Here is a 24,670-nt window from a genome sequence, read left to right as displayed (position 1 = left end):
GCTTCGTGCACGTCTGGAGATGCCACCCGTTCCTGCAGCTCTCCTGACCAGCTCTGTGCAGGAGCCCCCCAGCCTGCGACCACAGCTGCTTTCGCCCAGTTCCCAGACCACGTCCTCCTCTGAGGTGCCATCTCTGCCTTCCACTGGGCTGACCAGACATCTTCTCTGATCCCTCGCGGTCACCCACCACGTGTGACTGTGACCGACCCCTATCTCCCCCCCTCCAAGTCTCAAGTCTATTGGCTCCCCAGCTGCCTGCTCCCGTTGCTTTGTCATCCCGGCAGGCTCGCCCTAGCCAATCCCTTTCCTACGCCCGCGAGAAAGAAGGTTCTAGGTTCCGGTCTGCATGACCCAGTCACTACCTTACTTGAACACAGACTCTCCAGATTCTCTCCCTGTGTCTGCACACCGCCTTTGAGGGTCTCCAGGACCTGCCAACGTGACCCAGGCACCAGCTCCCTTCCCCTTGCAGGGCCCTGCCCCAGGCCGGTGGGTCGCCTCAGCAGGAGCCCAGGGTCGCCGACAGGATCTGATGCACCACGGGTGCGTGCCCATGCCTGACTGCTGGCTGTATTGTCACTGTAACTGTCAACCCCTGTGCCTCCCCCCCACCTTACAGAGCCTTGCGGGCTCAGCCTCAGGATGCTGGATCTTTGTCGTTGTTAACGACTAAACACGAGACTTCTGTTCTCCTCTTCCCTGGGACCAACACAGGACGGGGCGCACAATCTGATCCTGGCTGACAAGACCGGACAGGAAGGGTCCTGAGGGACTTCCAGAACTCTTCCCTTGCTCCTGAGAAGGTACAGAAGAATTCCTTCCCTGCTTCCACACTTGGCTGAGGCGAAGGCTGTCGGGCGCTCTAGCCATCTTGCGATCACAAGGGGGTGACCAACAGTCTGAAAACCGGTCAGGACCTGTGTGAATTCACAACTCACTCCAAGCTGACCAACCCTGAACTGCCCTGTTGACCTTCCAGAAACGCTGGACTCCTGGCTGTTGGAAGCCAAGGGGAGTTGGGAACTTTTGAGTTGCAGGTGAAATCAACCTTACTCAATAACGGATGAATTGGAAGAAATTCAAAGATCGCATCCTGAGGTTGTGACATGAACTTAAGAGCTTAGCAGCCTAGACCCGCAAGCAGTGGAAGGGCTCCACCCTCCTGACCTCATCACCTCCCAAAGGCCTCACCTCCTAATACCATGGCATCGGGTGGGGGTGGGGGTGGGAAAACAGGTGTCAACATATGAATTGTGAGGAGACGCACGCATTTAGTCTGTGCCGGTCAGGGCTCCCGTTTTGCCGCAGCCCCAGGAGCCAGCCCGGGGGTCTTGCCAAGTTCACACTGGCCCCTTCCGTGGGCTGGACGGGGGCAGGGCCGTGCAGCTCATCGCTGTATCTCTGAATGCAGGGACTGGCCCAAAGCGGGGGTTCGGGAACCGTGGGAGGCAGGTGCCAACCACTAAGGAAAGCAGAGGCGGTTCGGAGGCCCCGATGCCATGAGGTCGTCACGAATGTCACCCTGGGGGCCGGCCGCCACGAGAACCGATCCAGGTTTTCTCATTCCCGGGGTGGGGGATGGTGGGAGCGGCACAGAGAGGCGAGACCGCAGGATTTTTAAAATAACTGCATCCTTTAATGGCAGTAATACAATTATTGGATTAAGAGACCACAGGAGAAAGGGCAGGTGACATTTCTGGAAGACAGAGAAGGAGTACAAAAAGGGAGCTGGGACAGTCATGCGATGATCATTGTAAAAATACAGTACGTTATATACATATTTGCACCATCAACTTTCAACTCTGAAGTAATATTTACACTTTTGTTACAATCCTGGTTAGAGAACATTTTGTTTTTAAAAGCTTGGCCTGATGGCAAATGAAAATTTTGGGGGGAATTCATAGTCCCGTGAGGTTCTTAGGCTGAATATTCCGAGAGGAGGGTTCCAGCTTCTATTTCATCCACAGATTTCGGTTTTAAAAAAGTATTTAATTTTGCTTTTACAGACGAAAATTCTCAAAGGAGGGAGAGAGAGAAGGAAAACAAAAAACAAAAAACCCACGGCCACACTGTGTATCTTTACTTATTTTTACAAACATCAAGGGCTGCAGCCCTTTGCTTCAAGGCCAACACCGGTGGCTGAAGAAAAATCTCGCTAATGATTGTTTAAAAACCACAAAACGAAATAGACAGAGACGAACCAAACCAACCCGATCACGGCGCACTGACCCTGCGGGCTGCCTCTTCCCGCCCGTGCTTCTGGCCCCAAACTGGACAGTTTTTCTTCCGGGGGAGAGGGGTTTGGTACAGGAGCCTCATTCACCTCCCACCCCAAGGAGGTGGGAGGGGGACCCTCCGGCTGGATCGCCGGTTTTCTTCATTATTAGCAAGAAAGAGATGGGGGCCTTTAGCAAGGCCGTCGGGGTGATGGGACAAGAGCAAGGCAAGAGATGGCCGGCACCTGCTTATGCACAGGTAGGAAGGACCCCGGAGCCATGGGCCGGCCTCCCCAGGTCCCATCCACGGGGTGAGCCTTTTCTGGAGCTCTGTGGATGAGGCTGACCTCAGCCAGGGGCCTGGGGCAGGTATCCCGGCTCAGGCTTCTGGTTCCACGCCCTCCACCTGCAAGCGGGGGTCCTAGAGAAGGCCCAGCGGCCCCCCACCCTGCCCTGGCTAGCCTCCTGCCCTCTCCTCAAGCCCCCCAAATCCAACACTGTGACACACCTCTGAACCCGTGCACCTGTCAGCTGGGAAGAGAAACACACTAAAACCACAGGCCCTACATCAGACGCGGTGGGAGGAGGTTCAAAGCAAGCGGAGAACAGAAACACTTTGCAAGCACCCCCCGGGGCTCCTGTCGGGAGCCTGGCGGAGCGGCCACGCCACGGATCCTTGAGCTGTCCCCAGAGGGGCGGGGGCCGGCACACTGGGTGCTCTGGCTCCGGGGGACCAGGAAAGACCCCGGCCTGAGGGGAGGACGGCGTGGCCGCGACGGGACAAAACGAGAGCTAATACTGACAGAAAACACGCGGTCTGCGGAGGCTGCCTCCTGGAGGCGGCTTTTGGGGGATGCCGCCCCACACCAGCCCTGCCGTCTCCGGGTTCGTGTCTCACCCTGGAGTCTTCTGATGTGGGCGGAGGGCACAGGTCTGAGGACGAACTCTGGACGGAGGGCAGCAGGGAAGCCGGTGTGCGAATCCACAGGAGACGGGAGCAGAGACGGCTGTGCCTCTCCCAGCTCAGACAGCTTCCAAGGGCTCTCTGCCTTTCTTTCAAATTCTTTCCTTCCTCGGGCCCCTGAAGCGGGTCGTCGGGGCCGGCCCGCTGCAGAGGGGATGGGGTTCTAGAAATGCCTGGACCTGCTTCGACGCAGGGTCTGCCCACGGTCTCGGCTTCATCTCTCCTCGCTCACACGGGGTGAGCAGCGTTCAGCGCCTTCTCACACCTACTGTTCCCTTTGTCCTCGGGTGTGGGCTGGCGGGGGGGGGGGGGGGGGGGGGGAGGAGGAGGGGCCCAGCTTTGCCCAGAAAACCCACTGGACCTCCAGCCACCAGACTGGGGCTCCAGCCTTCAGAGAGTCCCTGATAACTGAGCCTGGCCAGACGAAGGGCCCGCTGGGGCTGAGGCCCCGGGGACTTCCAACTGTTCACGTGCACAAGTAGGTTTCCTTGGCGGGAGCCTGGGAGCCCCGCAGCACTGACCAGAACTGACTGAAAATGGTTATATACAATTTATATGTTGCAAAGAAAGTACTATTAAAAAAGAAAGAGAGAAACGGGGAGGGAGAGAAAAAAAAGGGGGGGAACCACCCAGAGCCCCCCTCCCCCCAAGTTCCCAACTCTGGTTGCTACCCTTAAATATTGCCCTGGGAAGGGTGGGGTGCGGGGAGCGCTTGACTCCAGCTTAACACTACTGGCAAAAGGGGGAGGCAGTGGGGTCAAAGCCTTTAAAAACATCTTTCAGGGACCCCGCGTCCTGCTCGCCCTCGCGGGCTGGGCTGTTGCCAGCAAATGGGCTTCCAGAGCCCGTCTTGGGCGTCTGTTTCACAGTCCCAAAGAGGGTGGGCACGGGCAGGTTGTGCACGCCAGGCTGGGGCGGGGCGCCCTCTGGTGGCGGGGCACCCGGTGTGGCGGTGGGGGCCGCGGAGGCCTTGGGCCGGGGGCGGTTGTAACTGTTGTATCGGTCTGTGGCTGTGGCAGTGCCCCCGTCTGCACCGGGCTTCCCGGACTCAGGCTGTTCCAGGGCGGACTTGCGGACGAACGGGGGCTCCTTGGCCTTGGCGGCCGAGCTCTTGCCATTGCCCTCAGGGCCTTTGGGCTGGGTGCCCGCGTCGGCGGCTGGCTCCGCAGTTTTGCCACCTGCGTTGGGAGTCCTGGGGTCGTAGAGGCTGATGCCACTCAGCACGCTGCTCTGCCCACTCCCGCTGCCCTGGCCCAGCCCACCGGCAGCCAGCACTCGGGGGTCATAGGGGGCGGTGGCTGGTGGGGAGGACTCCCCGCTGGGGCTGGCGGCTGGAGAGGGTGCTTCGGCGGGGCCGGGCTTGGCAGCCCGGGAGGAGGCAGCAGAGTCCGCTGGTTTCTGGAGCCGAGGGTCGGTAGGTGCCTTCCGCACCCGGGGGTCACTGGGCTTGTCGCTGGAGCCAGGGGCCGCCGAGGGGCCGGTGGCATTAACAGTCTTAAGGATGCGAGAGAGGAGCTCGAAGTCGGGCAGGTTGGAGCCGGACGCGCCGGGGTCTGTGGAGGTGCCCAGGCGCTGTCGGGGGTTGGGAGGTCCCGTGGCGGCGCCACGGTGCAGCCTGGGATCCAGGGTGGGCATGGACTGCAGGGCTGCGGGGACGGGGGGCACCGCGTCCTGCTTGGGGATGGGCAGGGGGATCAGGTCCTCAGGATTCCAGAGCACAGTGCGGGCGAAGCTCGGCTTGCTCAGGGTCACGTCCTTCTTGATGTGGCTGAACTGCTGCAGCTGTGACCGTGGGTCCCGCAACGGGGGCCCGGGGAGAGGGTCCAGGGGAATGGTCATGGCCTTCTCCCGCAGGGCCCGCTCCCCTTCCTCCTCTTCTGCGGCGGGTGGTCCAGACCCTTTGGAGCCGCTGGGGCCTGCAGGGCTGGAATGAAGGCCGCCTTCGGGCTTTGGGTTGGGCAGGGAGCGAGCCAGCCGAGGGTCGGAGGGCCCCACGTCTCCTGGGCCAGACCCGCTGGAAGCCTCGGCATGGCGGGTGAGTCTGGGGTCCCGGCTGAGGCGAGGGTCGGCCAGCCGGCCTCCCGTGGGGTGTCCTTTCTGGAGGCGGGGATCCCCCAGCCCGCTGTTGCTCAGGTCCCCGACGGAAGCCTGGGGTCTGCTGGACGTCTGCTGTCTCAGGGTCTTAAGAATGGAGGTGACGCTGCTCCCGCCCTCATCCTCATCACTTGAGTACCAGTTTCCGGTGTCACCTGAGCAAGAACAGAGGTACAGGAAGATGAGCGGCCACCGCCACTGCCACCAGTCCGCAGACCCACAGCGGCCCACTGGGTGAATGGCTCCTCTGCCTCTGACCTCTCAGAACCTCAGTTTCTCCTTTCCTAAAAACCCTTCCCTCTGCGGGCTGCTACGAACAGCCACGAAACTCAGGTGGGCCGAGCACCAAGCCCGGGAGATCACTGGCTACTGTTTCTGGATCCTTCCCCATGTGCTCTATCTTATTAATTCTCATGACCACCCAGAAGGCAGTGTTACTATCACGCCCATTTGACAGACGAGAAAGCGGAGGCATGGACGGTACCTTGAGATCGAGGGCAGAGCAAGGACTGAGCTCAGGATCCCAGCCCGGGGCTCCGACACCTCGTCCTCACCTGCCATGGGCTCAGGTCCCAGCATGGCAGGCCCTGCTCTGGGCGCCTGGGAGCACCTAGCACTGACTCCGCTCTTTCTGCGCTCGGGGCTCACAGACACCGGCCCCCAGGCCCCTCGAAGCGTTACCATATCCCGGCGAAGGGCAGTCACCGGCTGATAAGAGACGGGGCCAGGTGGGCGGACTCAGAAATTGGCCCAAGTCCAACCTTCTAGGCAGGTGAAACCGGAGCCACCGAGGGAGGGTGTGGCCCCCTCTTCCCACTGTCCCCACCTGCTCCCAGGCTCCAGCTCCTGGTTCTAGACACCATTTGTCCGCCCCATTTCCTCCTGGGCTGGATGCCATCAGATCCGCTGTGTGGCACCAAGTGACCTGGCAGCTGGGACTGTGCTTATTACTGGTTTATGTCAGCAACTGGCTGTCATCTGCTGACTTCTTGAGAGCACGGTCTAGGGAAAGGAGAGCGGTGAGCCTCCTCTCTGAGGGCTCAGAAGGGAAATCCTGTTGGGTGCTGTCTCCTCCAGGGACCAGCCCACCTCCCTCCTCAATGGGATCAGGGTCTCTCTCGACCCCCGAGATACAGAAAGGCAGCCCTGACTTCCAGTTTCCTCAGGGACATGCAACGCAGCAGCTCCAGCCCGGCTCCACGGCCCTGGGCAGGGGTCCTCTCTGGCCACAAGCTCCTTTCCGACGCAAAACCCAGCTAGGCCTTCCCCACCTCTCCACGGCACAGTGGCCTGGGGGGGGGCCTGTGCCTGTCAGGGGAAGCCCCTGCCCCTGGGGAGGACACATGCCTTCCTCATTCTCCCGGTCCTGCTTGCTGCTCTCAGCCAGCCTCCTCGCTCTCTCCTCCTCCTCCTGCTGCTTCTGCTGGATCCTCAGGTACAGGGCCCTCTGGGCTGAGGGCAGGAAGTCGGGGACACCGGCGCCCGGCTTCGGCCGGCCTGGGGGCCCTCCCTCAGAGAAGCTGTCGGGCTCCAGAGGGTGCTCGGGGAAGAGGTGCTCCCCAGGCTCCCCCGGCAGCTCTTCGTAGTGCCCGTAGTCCTCTGTGGCAGGGAAGAACCGAGGGCTCGTGTCGGGAAGGGCCTTGCGGCACCAGCTCCAACCCACCTGCGCGCCCTTAACTGGAGAACCCCCACCCCCTGATGGCAATGGGTGACGACGTACAGCCCGTCCCTTCCTACCCTCCCCAGGAGGGTCCCCACAGAAGGCCCAACAGCAGGGGACAGAGCAGCCAACGGGGGTCTCCCCACCCAGGATGCAGCCACCGAAAAATGGGGTTCACAGCACGATTTAGTGATGTGGGCGGGCAAATGCTCATGAAGTGAAAACAAGACGCAACGTCGTACAGATGTTCACAAAATGCAACGAAAAGGCTTTGCAGACAGACAGAAAACAGTCCTCTGGGAGCGAGACTCGGGAGAGAGGGGCCCCCACGTGCTTCTGATCTGTTCTAATGACCGGTGAGGGGCATTCGGTTTATGGTTTCTTTTTTCCTCTTTTTTTAAGTTTTATTTATTTAGGTAAGCTCCACCCCCGACGCGAGGCTTGAACTCACAACTCCAAGATCAAGAGTCACGCGCTCTTGCGACTACACCAGCCGTGCGCCCTCTTTTTATGATTTCTTTGTGATAATCAGAAAAGAGAAACACTGCATCCCGTAGAGAGCTCGTAATATGAGCTCGGCCACGGTGACCAAAGACTTGGAAATAAAAGGAAATAACTGAAATGTTGCTATGGCCACATGTCAATCCAGAGGCTCACGGGTGATTCCTCCTTCTCCCTCCCTCCTTTACGGGGTCCTGAACTCTACAAATGCTCACGAGCGCGCGGCTGCATTTAAGGGCGGGGGGCGGGGGGGTGTCTCTCTCACATGGCATCTAGGAGGCACAGGGCTGGAGGGTCGGGGTCTGCCTTCACTCCTGAAGGGCAGGCAGGGGCCTGCTGCACGTGGGGACTGTGTGTGCATGCGTGCGTGTGTGCAGACAGAGAACGTCTAGTCAGCGCTGCCCCACACGTAGAACGTTCTGCAATGACGAAATATTCCGTATCTGCACAGTGCGACCTGGCTACCACTATCCTCCACGGGGCTACTGAGCATCTGAAATGTGGCCAGTGCTACCAAGAGGGTAATCTGTAACTTAATAGAAACTAAAAGGCTTAACACGATTTGTAAGTATTTCATACACAAAGCACATGAAGGAAAAAGCGAAAGGCCACCCTCTTCTAGCCCCTGAACTTCGTGGGCAAACCTGCGCTATGGGGCCGGAGCCTAGCACGGTGCCGGGCACACGCCGTGAACAACAGTCCCAGTCGCCCCTGCACAGAACAAACTACTCGTCGGCCGTACGACTGAATATAGTAACCACCACTGGGCGGGCACAATTCAAACGCACAGATTTCCAGATATGGAAATAGGGGCGAATTACTTTAGAGGCACCTCCTGTGAACAGCTCGCCAGACTCGGTTTTCCTCCGCGCCCAGGCCTTTTTCCATGCACGTTCTACACGTTTACGAAAGGAGGAGGGGCCCGTGGGAACCACGGCACCTCCCTCACACAGCCTGCCTTTCTCACTCCCGCTTCCTAAGCTCCCGCTCCTCGCCGCAAACACTGCTCCGTGGCTCCGAGCACCACCGAGACGCCGGAGGCTGACACGACCCCCAGCCTGGTGGTCTCCCTGATGCCCCGCGAAGTTTCCCCACGGCTGTCAAATGGGCATCTCTTGCTTAACAGGGCGGCTGAAGTGATCTCTTGTGGGTGCTCAGCGCCCACAACTCGGCTCTCTCCAGCAGGACGTTCCGGCATCAGGGACGGCGTGAGCATCCGCCCAGGTGACCCTGCCTCGAGGCCGGCGTCCCCATTTGCTCCTTCCTGTCTTATAACACGTGCACGAGGAGGAATGGAGGCCCCACGGCGTTTTCTCCAAACTCGCTACTTCCTGCCCTGTCACGGCCAGCTCTGCCCAGGACAACTCCGTAGCATTCCAGAAACTTCCCTGATTCCGCTCCAACCCCTACTATCCACCCCCTCGAATGCCTCTGCCTACACCCTACCATTCTTCCAATGAGGCCACCTCACCGGGGCCGTCGGGAATCCCCACGCTGGGACTTCTGTCCCTTCCCTTTCCCAAGTTACACGGCTGCCCTTACTTTTCTCAACCGAGCCGACGGACCGGGGTCTCTGCCCCTTGGCCTCTTCCCCTTCACATCCCAACTCACACTCCCTTCTCAGAGAGGCCTCTGCTGGCCATCCCCACGAGGCACAGCCACTCCCAACCTGCCTCTGCCCCGACCGTCTGCCACAAGCTCTCCGTTTTACTTTTTCGAGAAACGATCTCTGCTGAAATGAGAGTATGTGTTTATTTACACGTCTCCTGTCTGCTTCCCTGAACTAAAATGCAGCTGAGGCAAGGCCTACGGCTGCCCTGCTTGCTCTGACCCCAGGCCTGGCAGCAGTGGGCACATCCCAGCCTTCCCGAAGGCGGCATGTGACCTCCTAGGGATGCAGCGCCATGGGCCGGCCAGCACCCTGTCAGACACTGAAGCTGTTACCAGGACGCGTTCTTGTTTCAGCCAGGAGGGAAGGAAAGACGGAAGGAAGACGGTCAGTCGATAGGACACCAGCAGCTCCAAGCCAAGGACCGTCCGGAAGGAGCCCACACTGGAGAAGGCGCTTTGGCCTCAAAGCCCAGTGCCACCCCGCACCCGCCCCTCGGGCTTCCAGGCAGAGCAAGCGACAATCAAGTGAACCAGACTCATCACGTCACAGGACTCCCTTCAACCTCAACGGGGTGGTGAATCCCGTCACTGAAAACGTTCAACCACTCACGGGACAGAGATGGAGTCGGATTCATGCTTCCAAAGACTCGGACCAAGGAGGAAAGCCAAGTCCCCGATGACACTCCCCTGTGCGAGCCGCAGCGGCCCCTCCCAGCCCCCGCCCGGCCCCCCGCGCACCTGCGTCCCCGATGAGTCCGGGCTCCGTCTCCATGCCCTCCTGCTGCTGGTAAAAGTTCTCATAGAAGTTCTGAGATGGCGGGATGGGGGGCATCATTCCAGAGTGTGGGGAGTCTCCAGGACCATAGGGCATCATTGGGGGGCCACCGGGGCCCATGGGCGGGCCAGGGTTCATGCCAGGACCCATCGGCATGTCGGGGTGCATGTCGGGGTGCATATCAGGGTGCATGTCCGGGTGCATGTCGGGATGCATGTCGGGATGCATTGGGCCCCCCATTGGCCCCGGGGGGCCCATGTTGGGCCCGGGGCCCATTGGCCCCGGGGGTCCTCCGGGTCCAGGGAACCTAGGAGGAAGAAATGCACCTGTGAGGGGCTGCAAAGCATGCATGGTAGCCGTGCCCTTGAGGAGACACGGTGGCATCTGTGAGGCTGGTCACGGAGGGCTCCAGACCAGGCTCGCAGTGAGACCCCCGGCACAGAGGAGCCTGGCTGAGGCCAGACCAGCCCCACCAGACGGAATCTGGGGCCCTGGGGCACTCACCTCACACCCAGCTTCTCGGCCAACTGTCCCGTGGGCCGCACCACGATCTCAAACAAGGAGGGGATCTTCTTGTTGTACGTGTCCTGCTGCTGCTGCAGCTGCTGTGGGGACAGCGGCTCGTGCACGGGCATGGGCATCTGGGGGGGCCCGGGAGGCGGAGGGGGAGGCGGGGGCGGGGGCGGGGGGCCGCCCTGCATGGGCCTGCCGTTGGGAGAGGTCGGGGCCGGGGGGCCGGGGGGCCGAGGAGGGGTGGGCAGGAGGCCCACACCAGGGGGCGGTTTGGGCAGGGGGTTGATGCCCTGCTTCTTCAGTTCCTCCACTTCCTTCTCGTCCTCGGCGCCCGCCTCTGCGTCATCAGCCAACATCTGCCGGTGAGAACAAAGCGGGGGCGGGGGGGGGGATAGACCGGGATGAGGTAGGGACCAGGCCTCCCGCGCGGGAAGCTGAACTCTCTGAGAACCCTAAAACACAAGGACCCCGCGGCCATCATGCCATGAGGCACGGAAGCCATCATCCCACACCACTGCCGCCTCTGCTCTGTGACCAGCTGGGGGCAGGGAAGGGGGCAGACACTCCTGTTTGCACCAAGACACCTGTTTTTCTCCCCTTAAACTGTACAATTCAATGGCATTAAGTAGTCATGAGGATGTACAACCACCACCTCTATCTGGTTCCGGAACTTCCCCATCATCCCAAAAGGAGGGCCCATAACTATTGGCAGCCACTCCCCTTCCCCCTCGTCCGGGCCCCAGCAACCACTACTCTGCTTGCCATGTCTATGACCTGCCTATTCTGGAGAGTTCATTAAAGCATACACCGCACGGCCTTTTGCGATTGGCTTCTCTCGCTCAACACGTTTGCCAGGTTCAGGGCGCCTGGGTGGCTGTCGGTTGATGGTCAGACTTCAGCTCAGGTCATGATCTCAGGGTTCAGGAGTTCGAGCCCCACGTCAGACTCACTGCTGTCGGCGCAGAGCCTGCTTCGGATCCTCTGTCCCCGCCTCCCCCACCCCTCCCCCGTTTGCGCTCTCTCAAAGATAAATAAAACATTTAAAAAAAATGTCAGGTTTACCCACATTGTAGCACGTGTCACCTACTTTATACCTAATACCCTACTGTCCCGTGCCCAAACTGTGTATACAAACGATGTGCTTTCTGCCGAAACACACCCTTTCCTTCTGGGATTCTGGAATTTTGGTACACGCCAGGCAGAGGCGCCACCCTGAGCACTGAGTCTCTTGGGCATCCCTGGTATAGAACATTGCACAAGTGCCGTCACAACCTGAGGATTAAGCACGGCCCTTGTGACTCCACGGGGCAAGGACTCTTGGACGCTCATGCCTGGTTTCTCCAGCCTTGGCCCACTGTGGCTACGTGTTTGGTCCTGGGACCGCCCCCGCCCCCCACCAGGAAACGACTGAACCTGGGCCCGGGCCACCTTACGGACCTCAGCACAGATGCCTTCGTGGATCCTAACATGGGGCTCAGAGATGCTTCAGCAGCTAGCAGCTAGCATCCCAGCCCCAGCACCGCTCAAGACCGCCCCCCCACCCCACCCCCGCTCCTCCCTCCCCGCAGCGATGGCGGGAGCATGGGTGGTGGGAGCAGGGTCTCCAGGTGCGTGTCAGGCCGGTCTCGGCTCTTCTCTCTCCTGTCAGGAATGGTACCTGCACCCGGGGACAGCAGGGTCTAGGAGGAACGTGGCTTCAAGGGTGCCGGAATACTCGAACAACCAATCTACAGAAAACATCTGTCCCTTAGAGCCCCAGTACTCGAGGCGTGGTCTGAGCGTGAACGAGCAGCACAGGGCGACCTGCTGAACCGGAACCCCATCTTAACAGGTGCCTGGGACGGTGTGGGCGACCCTGCCCCGAACCAGCAGTGCCTTTCGGCGGCGAGGCAGGCCCCGGCCCTGCATGCTTCACCGCCCTGACGCTCGGTCCACTTCCCGCCCGGCGTACTGGCCCCTGGGCCCCCTCTGCTTCTCGACCGAGCACGAGGCTGCTGCCTGTGCTGTGTCCCCTGCTCAGCATGTGCCTCTCACTCTTTTCTTCCTACCACTCACCTCGGGACCAGCACAGGGTCGCCTCACCCAGGCTCCCGTGAATGGCAGCCTGTCTGCAGAGCCTCTGGGCTCCTTGTACGTTCCCTCCACTTCCGCGATCCCGGCGCATCATCAGGATCTGCCCAATGACCGGATCCCGTCTCCTCGCCACCGTGTCCCCCAGGGCCCGGGACGGTGCCCGGCAGAAGCTAGGCACGGACGCACATTTGTTGGATAAATGAGCAAGGAAAACAGACAAAGGCACCTCCCCCTGCATTCCCTGGGCTCCAGAGAACAGCCGGTTAACATCAGGACCACGGAGGATGGGAGGGGGGAGGGGTGGGGGGGCACGTGGGGGGATGAGAGAGTGAAGGCCTTGGCCACCCTGACCCCGCTCTTTGACGTCCCTCTCCAGTGGGTCTCCCCGGCACCCTGCCTCCACCCCCCCTCCCTGGCTCCAAGGCCCTGCCCGCCCCGAAGCCTTCAGTCAGTGCCAGCGCGGGGCTGGGGAGACTCCTCCATCTGGAGAGCTGAGGGCAGGTGTTCAGCTCCACCCGGGCACACTTCATCCCACGTGCCTTCTCCACTGGCCACAAGCGTGGCTCTCTGAGTGAGGGACCCCCCTCTACTTCCTGAGCCCCGAGCCACGATCCGGGGTCTCTCTCCTCCACGCTGTTCCCAAGCTACTGCCCGGACCTCCCAAGCGGCCCGCCCGCCCTCTGTCCTGGGCCCCGCTGCCTCTGGCCAGGACTCTGCCCCAGCCTCCTACCTGGTCTCTGGTCTCCCTCCCACCATCCCCTGCACACTGACCCAGCACGCATCAATCACGAAGCTAGGTCCTTCCGTCAGCGGCAACTCGATGCCCTCAGGCAGAAGGCAGAACCTAACAAGGTTATACCTCATTAACCAGGAACAACCTTGACCTCAGCTTCCTCCCCTCCCGTGGAGGGGGTGGCAAGCTCTGGCCACCGGAGGGGTCACGCTCCCTTGGCCTCCCGAGCTCACACCCAGACGCCCCATCGTTCCCTCCTTGCAAGCGCTGCCTCCTCTGCCCCACGGCTGCTCTTCCTTTGGGTCGCCTCCTGCCACCAGCCTCCGATGGCCTCTGGAGACCAGCCATGCCTGTCGCGTGCGCTTCTCTGTACCACTTAACAGTCGGGAACACCCGGCCAGCGTCCCTTCCTCCATTAGACCACGGGCTCTGGAGACCGAGCCTGTGTGGCATCTTCACTGGCGTCTGCCGGCGCCGGCCCAGCACCCCGCATGCGCCGGGCGCCACTCGGGACCAGCAGCGTCTCGGCCACCAGGGCCTCCGTCTCCTGCCCCACGCCAGGCGGGAGTCTCCCGTCCCAGCCTACTGGCCAGCTGGAGGACGCGGCCCCCCCGCTGCAGGACTCAGCTCCCCTCACCCCTCGCCAGACCCCAGCTCCACGCCTAGACCAGCTCCCTGCGCTCGTCTCTCTACCCTCCGTCTCCCACCCTGAGCCATGCACGTCGCTGCGAAAGCAGGCGCCGAACCGCATCAGAGGGCAGGACGGTGACACGTAAAACACATTAAAACCACGTTCCCACCAGGAAAGCCGAACCCAAACCATACAGTCCTTGCTCAGAGACGCCGAGAGGGACACGTCTGTTCCAGACCTCCTGCACTTCCCCTCTGGGCCTCTCCGCCTGCAAAGACCAGCACTCCCAGGACCTTGCCATCAGACGAGACACACGAGGGCCCTCCCCTACCAGGATGGATCCTGACCGAGGCCAAGAGTTTCCGAAAGTTCAGAGCAGCCTCTTAGTGGCAAAGGGCACGCACACCCACAGACACGCAAAGGTATGTGAGCCAAGGCTCATCAAGGCAAAGAAATCAGCTTGTGTCGGTTGGTTGGCTAGAAAATTCTTAAGTTTCTGCCCCATGCTAGAAACAATCCAAATCTTCTTCGGTCGATAACTAGACAAATTTAAGACCATCCATTACAACGGACTCGTACTCACCAACAAACAGCAATGAACTACCCTCAACAACTATTCTCAACAGATGCACTACGCCTGGTGGAAAAAAGCAGATTCAAGAGGTTATGCACACACGTACGTGTGTTTAAAAGCTCTACACTGGATACGCCTATTCAGAGAACATTCTCGAAAACACAAACTATAGGGACAGAAAACAGAGCAGTGATGCCAAAGGCTGGAAAATGGAGAAGCACTGAGTCTACAGGGGCAGGGTTTTGGGGGCAATGGAAGACTGAATTTCCTCAATCTACATTTTGGGATGGCTACATGACTCTGTGTTTGTCAGAACTCATAGAACTTTACACTAAACGGGAGGAATTTTACTGGATACAAACCATAGCTTGCCAAACCTGACTATAAAAAAACAGAGCGTGAGGAAGGACTTCAGGGTAAAGGACCAAAACGTGAGCAACTTACTCCCGAATGGTTCAAGGAGGAAAAAAAACAAACAAACGTGCACACACATGTATAAAATAAGACAGGAGCAAATGGGGCAGAATGTTGCTAACAGACGATCTGGGCGGAGGAGCGAGCATGCTTCCAAACGTGGGACGGATGGCTGGGAACACATGTGTCTAGACGGACAGAAAGGTGTCCGCGACGTGGGAAAACAGAGCTGAAGGAGGGAAGGAAAGAAAAAGAGCGCAGGCATTTCAGGGGAGGCCGGCCAAGGCCCAGGCATAACTGGCACCACGGTGTGGACCCAGGGGCCGCCCAGAAGCTCCAGGCCCCAGCCCTGGCCAACAAGCTGCAGCTGTCTGGGCAAGAAGGAATGGCCGATGCCTTCATCTGGGTTAACCGGGTCCTGAAAATTCATCTTGAGTTTTACTTTCTGGCTACCCAAATTTGACTCTGGTATGGTTTTTCCACCATCTTTTTTTTTTAAAGTTTATTTATTTTGAGAGAGAGAGAGAGAGAGAGAGAAGGAGAAAGAACGAATGGGGGAGAGAGGGAGAGAGTGAATCCCAAGCAGACTCTGCAGTGTCAGCACAGAGCTCAAAGTGGGGCTCGATCCCACAACCCGTTGAGATCGTGGCCCGAGGCTGAAATCAAGCGTTGGAAGCTCCACCGACAGAGCCACCCAAGTGTCCGTCAACACTCATTTTTAACCCACTGAGACTTAGTTTTTAGATTGGGGAGGATACTGACGCTTTCAAAACGTTTGTAACGGGGAGCTGAAATGTACCATCTTGGTTTGCTTTGGGTTTTTACTAGGGCGTTTAGAGCTGGGCTGTGCAAGGCGATGGTCACTGGCCACATGTGGCTACTGAGGCTTGAAATGCAGCTGGTGCAAACGGAGAGGGGCTCTAAGTAGAAGATAAGCGCCAGATTCCAAAGACACGATAGCAACAAGAACGATAATGCAAAACGTCTTACGTTTTTCGCTATCACTTGCTGAAACGGTATTCTGAACACAGACATACCAAGTTAAATAAGACAAACTGCCTGAAATTAGCTTTTCTAGGTTTCCTTCTACTTTAACGTAGCTTCCAGAAAACGCGAAAGGACACCGGTGGCTCGGCTGCGTTCCTACTTGGACCGCACTGGTTTAGAGCACCAGCTCTGAACCTCCAGCAGGGGGCAGGCCTCGGCAAGTCACTGTTCAGTTCTTCTTGTGAGAGGAAGCCACTGCTTACCCCGCTCCCTACCCTGTCAGAGAAACAGACTCTAGACAAGCTGCTCATTACGAAACCCTATTCCTAGGATACTAGATTTCCCAGAGGGCCTGGTCAGGGGAGAGTTTTTCCCACGGCACTGCCCGTGAGCACTGGGGTGCTTCCCTGCTCTGCTCGTGCAGTGCTCACCCTTGACCCCTCAGGCAGACCTGGATCCCACCAGACACAGGGCGGTACTGATGAACTCCAGAAGCTGCCTCATGTGCTACTCAGACTCGATCCTTTCCATCCTCAAAAAACCGGCCAAAGCTCTCAAACCGGCTGTGAACTAGAAGGCACGAGAGCCTTCATCTGAAAGGACCTGTGTTCTCCCTCACCCGTTTCCTTGGTGCGTTAGGAAGCCCAAGACAGGAACCTGGGCCCCCCAGAGTCCTCATGACTCATCGGGCAGAACAACAGATACTAGGATGAGTCTCAAACATCGCCTGGCTGGGGAGGAAGGCCTGGCACAGCATGGGAGAAGCCGCTCTCTCCCGAGAACCTCCAATTACCCTGCACTTTGTCGGCTGCGTAACGGAATCCTTAAGCCTTAGGAGGAAGCATCTGACGTTTCCATCAAAATACAACCCACCCAAGTTTCACTCTCCTCCTTGTGCATCATGGGCTGTCTCTAAAAGATGGCTAAGCAACGCAAAGTGTGTTTGCAAGCAACGTTCCTTTCACACCGCTGGCCCCCCCCCCCCTTTGCTGCCCCGCCACGAAAACCCGCCCTGGCTGGAGAGAAGATACACGCGAGAGCACCTCAGTTCTCCCCGCAGAGAAAACAGCCCCCGTTCCCTCCCTCAGACGGCCCAGCTCCAGATCAAGGCAAGTGGGAATTCTGGTCCCGCACAGAAGCCAGATGGACGCGCCAGGTCAAGGGGAGGCGCACCTCCTGGTTCCCCTGGAGGCAGCTGTGGCCCCACGTTACCCCCAAACGTTACCTTATCCAAGAGCTCTCTCGTCTCCTCGGTCAGGGGGTCGTGGGAGAACATGCAGTCGTCCCCGTTGATGCAGTTCCCCGTCGTGTGGTACAACTTACATGGGAAATCACGTTCACGGGCACGTTAAGGCAAACGTGTCGTGTCACAGAACCCACCCGAGCGCGGAATCCAGCCCCTTCTGTTTTGGAGATGGGGAAACAGACACCCAGAGAGGTGAAGTGACCCGCTCGGGGCGCTGCATGACGTGCTCGCGGCAGACCCAACAAGAGCCCGTTTTCTCAGGACCCTCCCTCCAGAGGGCTTCCTGCCCGCACCACGCTGGCCTCGGGGCCGCGTCCGCAGGTCCTGACTCCCCAGGAATGATTCAGGTCGAGGATTTGCCCAAGGCCACACGGCCAACTGGGGAAGTCTCAGGAAGGGAACAGACAAGGGCGCTACAAACGGCCTTGAGGGTACCCGCAGAGAGCGGACGCGTGAGTGGTTAGTTCACTCATCTGCAGGACAGGGACGGCAGCTCTGCCACGCGACAGACCGCGAGGGGTCGCCCGGAGAGGCGGACGCAGGGCAGGCGCGGAGGGCCAGCGCGGGTGGCGCGGGCCAGCCACCGTCACCGGGGAGGACGGGGGAGGTCCTGCACGCTGCGGCAGGTCACGCGTGAGCGCCAAAGGATATCGTGCATGTAGGGGCAGTTCTCGGCTCTGGCACAAAAGCCGGTGATGTAAAATTTGCACAGCTCGCGCTTCTTTGGTAGCTCGATGTCGTGGCTAAAATTACAGTGGTCTCCCTGGAAGAGAGGCGGGAAAAGGTAAGGGGGTGCCACGCTAAGCCCTCGCCGACGCCCACCTGCAACGGGAAGTCCTCCTCTGTCACCGCTGAAGCATGGAGGGACCAATGGCAGGGACGCATCCCCCCCCCCCCCCCCCAATCCCCAACAGGGCAGGGAGGGCTCACGACGTGGCTTCTCACCACCTTGAAAGTTGGCTTGGGCCCTGCCTCCCCGTCCCATGTCCCTGTTCATCCAGGCTCTGCTCCGCTGCCCCGCACCGCTTCGTTCTTACTCTCCCTCTCCCTCCCTGCAGCCACTATTTTTCACCATTTGCTGCATGACGGCCACGCTTCTTCCTTCCTAACGCAACCTCCACTTTGTTTGGGAAGAACGTGCCCGGCTACACATTCTCCAGGCTCGTGTGGAGACATCGTGTGGCCGATGAAATAATAAGCCAACGTCCCCGAGGGAGGACAATACTGCTTCAATTAAAAGAAAAATCAAACCCCTTCACCCATCTTTCCTCTCAGCCCTTAGATGGGACGCCCGGAGCCACAGCAGCCGTTGTGGGACCGGCAAAGATGGCGGATGTTCTTAAAAGGAGGAAGGAGCTTGAGTTCCCCAGGGTGCCACTGACCAGGGCACCAACGTCCCTCACCTCAGAGGAACAACGTCTGAGCGTTCAAGCTAGTGGGGCTTGATTTTCCATTATCCACAGACACACTCAGAACACAACACCCCGGTGAACAAAATACAGAAACTGTCCTATGGCTGTTTCCCCTTACTCTCAGGAGTGGCTACTCATTTTTCGTTAAATGTATTACAAGCTTCTAAAAATAACATGAATCGAAACCGTAACGCAGAGCGTTTTTCACACGTGTACGCATTTGTTCGTATTTGTTCAAAACGCACAGTTTTTCCTAAGACTTATCATGCGGCGCGCCATTTCCTGGGCACGCGTGTGCCGTTGTCTGTCCACTGCCATCGCACTTGAATACAAGGCTGGCGGCATTCACACCGGGTGACACCCTCAGAGCTCTGCGGTCATCGGCCCACCTTCTGGTATTGAACTCTGCTGTGAAATTCAAGGCTGGCCTGCTTCACCCCCCCTGCCTTTTTGTCCAGAGGTCGTAACAAATTCCCTTTCCAACGCCAAAGTCCAGTAACTTCACCAGAGCACGTGACATCTTTGCAAGAGCGTCTTCCCCAGCATCTCTTGTAGGCGATCACTTCCACCCTCACCCGGCCACCGCCCCCAATTAGCGTGGCTTCTAGAACATTCCCGGAGGCCTGAGCATCCTCCGTGAGGTAGCTGCCTTGCTCCGGCAGCCAGGCACTGTAACTGGCCCCTTACCCACGTACAGCGCCCCTCCACGAAGTATTTGCAGATGACTTTGCCCTTCTTGTCGGACTGCTGGTGGGGCTTGTCGTGGTCGCTCCTCCGGTAGCTCCCGCCACCGTCCTGTCAGGAACACAGAGCGTGAGCATAAAGGGGAGTGAAAAGGAAGGGTTGGGGGGGACAACGCAGGCCGGGGGAGGCGGGTTCCGAGGGAGTGACAGAAGTCGGCTGGCGGGCACGAGCATTCCCTCGACAGAAGCGTCTTCTCGCAACGAGAGCAGTGTCATGGCCGTGCGGGGCGCGAGCCCCAAGGCAGGGGGCGCGCTGGCGCGGACAGGAGAAGTTCTGCCACTCGGAGCTGCGGGCGACCGAAGGGCACCCCACAGCTGTGCAGGAACGCATCCACCTCCCAGAGGGCAAACTCTCCAGGCTGCCTGGACGGGTCACCTAGAACCTTCCACACCTCAGAGATGCAGGTGCTACAGAGATGTGGTTTTAAGAACAGAGGGTCTCACCAGCAGCACACCCACCACGAGAGTTGACGAGAGCTCATCCGTCCCACGGAGAAGAAGAGCGGACGGGAGCAGGAGGATGAACAGGCCTCAGAGGCCAACTTGTTCAAGAAAAGGAAAAGTCCGAGAAGGGGGCCTCGCTAAGTATCTCAGATCCGAATGAAGGGTCAACTCACGCCCATGTCCTCGTCATAGAAGTCTTCGTCGTCATTCATTCCGCCCTTGTTCATCCCTCCTCGGCTGCCACCTCGGCCGCGACCCCGGCCCATCCCTTTCCCTCGACCTCGGGAACCCCGGCCACGGCCTCGATTTAACCCTGCAGGGGAGAGAGATGGCGTTCACCTGCTGCCTCTCCCCAGGATCCCGGTCCGGCAGCAGCTGCCGGAAGGAGCCCCGCCGACCCGTCACCTCCTGGGCCCCCTGCCCACCTCGTCCTCGGCCATCTTTGGACCGGCGGTACTGGCTCAGTTCCTTGGAGTACTCGTCATAGTCCTCATCTCCCATCGGCTCCTCACTTTCTCCATACTAGGGTTCCAGAAAGGAGGAGAGAAGCAGGTGGCGTGCGGGGAACAATGAGCACTGTCCCTAACCGTGCTCTCTGTCCCCTTACACCTTTTTATTTGGCTGAACGCCGGATTCAGAAGGGCAGATGACCCACCCAAGGCCACCTGCTCATGCCCCCTTACGTGCGACAGCCTAAGGCAGAGGGGGGTGTCTAACCTCTGGTACGGTCTTCACCCCTACAACTCCTCTCCCCTCCCCCCAGGTAAATCCCACAGGGCTCCTCCTACACAAGACAGCTGTGGCTGTAACAACGGACCGCCAGGGAAAGGTCTCGGGGCAGGGATAGAACAGTGAATGTGGAAACTGTGTGCGTGTGTGTGTAGGGGGGCGTGAATAAACAAGCACCTGACTGCAAAGGCATCAAACATTTCCAGAAGGCACTCAGGAAACTTGTCTCCAGGGATGGGAACTAAGCTGCCGGGGGGCAGCAGTAGTGGGGAGAGGTTTTCACAGCTTTGGTACCTTTCCAATTTTGAACCACGTGAAGGTTTCCTCTATTCCGAGATAAGAAACGAATGTGGAAACACGGAGAACCGCCACCCGATGCTTTCCTTCCACTGTTTCCAAGGTTTCCCCCAAAAGCGCCCACCAGCCCCCCACTTTCCCGCGGGACTGGAGGAGAGCTTACTTCCATCTCTTCCTCGTAGAAGTCTTCTTCGTCCTCCGGGTGGTCTCCCACGGAGCCCCTGCCCCTTCCACGGCTGCCCCTGCCCATGCCTCGGCCTCGAGATCCTCCGCGGCTGCCTCGGCCCCGGTAGCCCCTGCCACGGCCTCGGCTGCCTGCAGGGCGATTCAGATGGTGAGCAGATGCCCCCAGCAAGAGAGAAGTCAGCCTGTTTTCCACCCCCGAGGTCGGTCATTTCCTCCTCCTCCCCAAGCCTTCCTAGCAGCTCCAGGCAGAAGGTCCCATGGTTCCCAGGTCCCCTCAGCATTCTGGATGTGCACCTGCTATGGCCCTCACTGCACAGCCACAGGGCATCTGTGCGTTGAAAGCTGCACTCACTGTCCAGCTACTTGTGGCTACAGAGCCCCTGTGACACGACCAAACTAAGAGATGCCGCAAGGGTGAAACACACTGGATTTACAGAACATCATTTAAAAAAAAAAAAAAAAAAAAAGGAAAAGAAAAAGAGCGGGCGTGCCTGGGTGGCTTAGTCGGTTGAGGACCTGACTCTTGGTTTTGGCTCAGGTCATGATTTTGAGATTCATGGCTTCAAGCTGTCAGTGTGGAGCCTGCTTGGGATTCTCTCTCCCACACCCGCCCCCGCCCCCGCCCCTCCCCTGCTCACACACACAATTTCTCTTTCTTTCAAAATAAGTAAACACTAGGGCACGTGGGTGGCTCAGCCGGTTAAGCACTGGACTTCGGCTCAGGTCATGATCTCATGACCTCACGGTTCGTGAGTTCAAGCCCTGCGTCGGGCTCTGTGCTGACAACTAGGAGCCTAGAGCCTGCTTCAGATTCTGTGTCTCCCTCTCTCTTTGTCCCTCCCCTGCTCACGCTCTGTCTCTCAAAAATAAATAAATGTCAAAAAAAAAATTTTTTTAAATAAGTAAACATTAACAAAAAAATACAATTGCAGTAAACATTAAAAAAAGAGACAGAAAACAGAGAGAGAGAAAGGCATAACATAAAATACCACATCTATCTGTTTGGATAATGTGTTAAAGTAAGATTTGGAGTATATGAGGTAGATAAGACAAACCATTAAAATTAATCTCATCTGGGGCGCCTAGGTGGCTGAGTCGGCTGAGCATCCAACGTCGGCTGAGCATCCAACTTCGGCTCAGGTCATGATCTCGCGGTTCATGAGTTCAAGCCCCGCATCGGGCTCTATACTGACAGCTCACAGCCTGAAGCCTGCTTCAGATTGTATCCCCCGCCGCCCCCTCTCCACCCCATCCCTGCTTGTGCTCTTTCAAAAATGGATGAACATAAAAAAAAAATTTTAATTAATCTCATCTGTTTCCTTTTATTTTTTTAATGGGACTGCTAGAAAATTCTAAATTCTACGGTGACTTGTGTTATATATTTTTTCTTTTTAAATGCTTTAATCATCTTTTGAGAGAGACAGCACGCACACACGAGTGGGGTGGGGTAGAGAGAGAGGGAGACATAGAATGTGAAGCAGGCTCCAGGCTGCGAGCTGTGAGCACAGATCCCAATGCAGGGCTCGGATTCATGGACCATGAAATCGTGACCTGAGCCAAACTTGGACACTTAACTGACTGAGCCACCCAGGTGTCCCACACTGTATTTCTATTGGACGGCACTGGTCTAGAATCTCCCCAAAGAGCAGGGCTTGTCCAGGGAGGTGTCCAGGGAAGACTTGCCAAGAAAACGAATGAGCAGCCACTCTAACAATAAGCTGGGCCTTAGGGCTAAGTACTGCTGAGCTATAAGGTCCCAGGAACCCTTGTGGGTTGCAAAACCTCGCAGGCAGGAGCCAGTTCTAGAAGGTCTCCGGTGCTCCGCCCTCCCTCACCTCCTAACTGCCACAGTTCAAGGTTCAGAGGCTGCACACCTTGTTGGATGATAGGAGCTGGGAGGAGTGAGGAGGAGGCCGGGGCAGCCAGCCGTCCGTTACCCTGGCCTGTATCTGACAAGCTGTCCCTTCTCTCGCTCCTCACAGCTGAGCAGGAAGTGAATGAAGAAAACAACCCTCAGCCGCGAGGGCGTCTCCCCGCCTCCCGCCAGCCTGGCTGCGTCCCAAGCACAGGCCTAGCACTGGGGCTTCTTCTCAGGGCCCTGTGTGTGCAGCCCCCGCCCTTCCCCTGTACTCACCCCTGCACCGAAACCACTGCCGGTCTCTCCTCCCGCACCGGAGGCTCGGCAGCACTGGGCCCCACACTGCACCCCGAGCCCCCGCCGCGGATCTGTTCAGACCCCCTCCCCCCCGCCCCCCCAGAGGCGGCAGGGCCTCACCTCGGCCCCGGCCGCTGCCCTCCTTCGCGCGCCGGTACTGGTTCAGCTCTTTGGTGAAGTCGTCATAGTCCTCCTTGCCCATATCCTCCTCCTCGTCGCCCTCGTACTCCCCGTACTGCTCGTTCTCGTAGTCTTCGTACATGCCGTAGCCTTTGCTGTCCATCTTGGAGTAGGCCTTCTTGGGCAGGGACGTGGTGTGCGACGGGGGGTACTGCTGGTGGGACTGATGGAGAGAGGGCGTGAGGCGGCCCCGGGGCCCTGGGCCCGGACTGCCAAGATCCCCGCTGTTCCCTTAACTGATGCACTGTCTGGGGGCCTCTGCCACCCCGGCGGTGACACACCAGCCCCCAGCACTTGGGGCACTGGTTCCCAGACGAGCGAGAGCTGGGCGGTGGGCTCAGACGTTTCTGTTCTTCAGAAAGAGCCACGGCTTGAAAGAAAATTTAGAAACACGGACCCCACGATCCCTGAAGAACTGGGGAGGGGAGAGAAAGGGCTATTGCCCAGGGATATGCAATCTCATTTGGGGAGGAGGCCTGGTAGGCAACAGGGGTGCGCCTTTTTATGTATTTACTTTGAGAGCCAGAGCAAGTAGGGGAGGAGCAGAGAGAGAAAATCCCAAGGCAGGCTCTGTGCTGTCAGCACAGAGCCCGACATGAGGCTCAAACTCACAAAACTGAAATCATGACCTGAGCTGAAATCAAGAGTCTGCCGCTGAACCGACTGAGCCACCAAGATGCCCGCATCTATCTACCTATCTATCCATCTATTTATTTATAGGGGACGCCGTCTAGGGGATGCCGTCTAGGGACGCCGGGGTGGCTCAGTCGGTTCAACGGCAGACTTCGGCTTGTGAGTTCCAGCCCCACATCAGGCTCTGCTGTCGACACAGGGCCCACTTCAGGTCCTCTGTCTCCCTTTTTCTCTGCCCCCCTCCCCCTGCTCTCTCAAAAATGAATATTTAAAAAATAATAATAAGTAAGTAAATAAGTAAATAAATAAATAAAAGTAATCTCTACACCCAACACGGGGCTCGAACTTAACCTGGAGATCAAGAGTCGCACGCTCCACCCACAGGGCCAGCCAGGCACCCCCAAGAGGGGTGCTCCTTGGTCAACATTTTCTTGGGGCCTTGGAATTCAATTAATAATCTACTTGGCAACCAAACTAGAAAGCTATTAAATGATGTTTTCCAAACTGTGTTAGTGCAAAGAGATACCGGATGAAGTTAGAGACAGACACACACAGACAGACAGACACACACACACACACACACACACACACACACACACAAATGGAAAGCACCAAGACGGCCTTTAGTAAACAAATAAACAAACTGGGGTCCATCCAGACAATGGAGTATTATTCATTGGTTAAAAGAGATGAACCACGGGGCTACGGAAAGACATGGGAAAACCACAAACACATACTGTTAAGTAAAAGAAACTGATCCGAAAAAATTATACGCTGTAGGAGTCCAGCTCTCTGACATTCTGGAAAAGGCAACACAACAGAGACAGAAAAAGACTATGGGTTGCCAGAGGCTCAGGGAGGAGGGAGGGGGTAAGGCACAGGGGATTTTTAGGGAACTG

General features: G+C 58.1%; 1 protein-coding gene across 7 annotated transcripts in view; it reads right to left on the bottom strand.

Moving 5' to 3' along the window:
• Window positions 1–3,517: 3,517 nt before the first annotated feature.
• The window catches only part of ZC3H4 (zinc finger CCCH-type containing 4), a 42,108-nt gene continuing 20,955 nt past the window's right edge, over window positions 3,518–24,670 (bottom strand). For 5 of the 7 annotated variants that reach the window (XM_049621079.1, XM_049621082.1, XM_049621080.1 and 2 more), the window contains 11 exons: window positions 23,079–23,301; window positions 20,781–20,932; window positions 20,017–20,113; window positions 19,765–19,904; window positions 19,092–19,199; window positions 17,644–17,755; window positions 16,972–17,081; window positions 10,326–10,690; window positions 9,785–10,128; window positions 6,622–6,873; window positions 3,518–5,429 (listed from right to left, as the gene is read on the bottom strand). In XM_049621079.1, coding sequence (XP_049477036.1) covers window positions 3,910–5,429; window positions 6,622–6,873; window positions 9,785–10,128; window positions 10,326–10,690; window positions 16,972–17,081; window positions 17,644–17,755; window positions 19,092–19,199; window positions 19,765–19,904; window positions 20,017–20,113; window positions 20,781–20,932; window positions 23,079–23,301 — 3,423 coding nt within the window. In that variant the 3' untranslated portion in view covers window positions 3,518–3,909. Of the gene's footprint in view, window positions 5,430–6,621; window positions 6,874–9,784; window positions 10,129–10,325; window positions 10,691–16,971; window positions 17,082–17,643; window positions 17,756–19,091; window positions 19,200–19,764; window positions 19,905–20,016; window positions 20,114–20,780; window positions 20,933–22,482; window positions 22,978–23,078; window positions 23,302–24,670 lie in introns of those variants that run through there. The other 2 variants (XM_049621086.1, XM_049621085.1) reach the window with 2 other exon arrangements.

This window comes from Panthera uncia (assembly GCF_023721935.1).
Source record: "Panthera uncia isolate 11264 chromosome E2 unlocalized genomic scaffold, Puncia_PCG_1.0 HiC_scaffold_19, whole genome shotgun sequence".
NCBI lineage: Eukaryota > Metazoa > Chordata > Mammalia > Carnivora > Felidae > Panthera > Panthera uncia.
Note: the sequence above shows the minus strand (reverse complement) of the source record. Positions and strands in the feature narration are given on the sequence as shown.